Below are 1,584 nucleotides of genomic sequence, written 5' to 3' on the forward strand. Positions count from 1 at the left end.
ATGTGAAGAGGGCCCGGGACAGTGGCTCGTGCCTTTAATCCCAGCACTTGGGAGGCCGAGGCAGGTAGATTGCCTGAGCTCACAGGTTTGAGAACAGCCTGAGTCAGAGGTAGACCCTGTCTCTAAAAAATAGCCAGGCATTGTAGCGGGCACCTGTCGTCCCAGCTACTTGGGAGTTTGAGGCAAGAGGATCACTTGAGCCCAAGAGTTTGAGGTTGCTGTGAACTAAGATGCCATGACATTCTATCAAGGGTGACATGAGACTCTATCTCAAAAAACAAACAAACGAAAAAAAACCTCAGGAATCTGAAGAGGTTTTGAAAAGCCAAAATCAAAGATAAAGTGACAGGATAACCAGACTGTCAGCTGCAAAAATCTATAGGAGGGGGGTCCACAGCAACACCTTACACCCAGAGAATCCCAGATTTATCAAAGATTTAAGTATAAAAAAAAATGAAACCATCACAATACTACAAGAAACCGGAAAATATATATTTTATAACTGGAGATAAAGCCTTTTTTTTTTTTTTGAGACAGTTTCACTTTGTCGTCCTTGGTAGAATGCCATGGAGTCACAGATCACAGCAACCTCAAACTCTTGGGCTTAAGTAGCTGGGACTACAGGCGCCCGCCACAACACCTGGCTATTTTTTGGTTGTAGTTGGCCTGGGCTGGATTTGAACCCAACAGCTCCAGTGTATGTGGCTGGTGCCCTGGTCACTGAGCTATAGTGCCAAGCCGAGATAAAGCCTTTTTAACAATGACATAAAATCCAGAAGCCAAGAAAGGAAGGGCTGAGATATCTGACTACATAAAGACCAAATTTTTTATTTTTTGAGACAGAGTCTCATTAGATTGCCCTCGGTAGAGTGCTGTGGTCTCATAGCTCATAGCAACCTCAATCCTCTTGCCTCAGCTTCCCAGAATGCTAAGTTTACAGGCATGAGCCACCTTGACTGGCCAAGATTAATATTTTTAAATGTGTTAATTATAAAAGGAAAAAAATTACAACAGTAAAAATTAAATTAAAGCCTATTCTAAAGCCACGACTGTAATGTGAGTTGGGGTGGGAATGGGATTCCCTGCTCTTGTAGCTCCCACCTGGAAGCCCATGCTGGCCCCACGAGGACCCCTGGGGATCACGCTAGAGTCCTTCCCACCCTGTGCACATACCTGTGGATGTTTCTCTCTCCGGGAAGCTGACAGGCTCTGCTGGGGGAGGTGGCAGCTCCTCCTCCATGGCCTTGAGGGGACCAGGCTGAGGCTGGACTGGAGTTTGCTCCACCGGAGCCTGTGGGGACACAAAGTGGGCAGGAGTCATCCCGGGGGACCTCATGCAGCCTTCCTATCTCTGCTCCACACCTGGGTGGACCTAGGCAAGATTAGTTCCAGGGTATCGAGGAGGAAACTGAGGCCTAGAGAAGCAAGTGACATGAGGTCACTGTCACTCACTGGGAAGGGTACAGTGGCAGCTAGACCTTGGGCCTCCTAGCTCCTTGTCCTGGGCTCCCTTTACCCATCAAAACTACTCCTCCTACTTCTCAGGAATCTTCTGTAATCAGGTTTCTTTTTTTTTTTTTTTTT

The 1,584-nt window shown here is 47.0% G+C and overlaps 1 protein-coding gene across 1 annotated transcript in view; it reads right to left on the reverse strand.

Moving 5' to 3' along the window:
- FBLIM1 (filamin binding LIM protein 1) overlaps positions 1 to 1,584 on the reverse strand; it is a 27,260-nt gene that overhangs the window by 7,762 nt on the left and 17,914 nt on the right. The window contains exon 5 of the mRNA XM_003783884.3: positions 1,174 to 1,291. Coding sequence (XP_003783932.1) covers positions 1,174 to 1,291 — 118 coding nt within the window. The remainder of the gene's footprint in view (positions 1 to 1,173; positions 1,292 to 1,584) is intronic.

The sequence above is a fragment of the Otolemur garnettii genome, unplaced genomic scaffold (genome assembly GCF_000181295.1).
Source record: "Otolemur garnettii isolate 467f Iridium unplaced genomic scaffold, OtoGar3 scaffold00009, whole genome shotgun sequence".
NCBI lineage: Eukaryota > Metazoa > Chordata > Mammalia > Primates > Galagidae > Otolemur > Otolemur garnettii.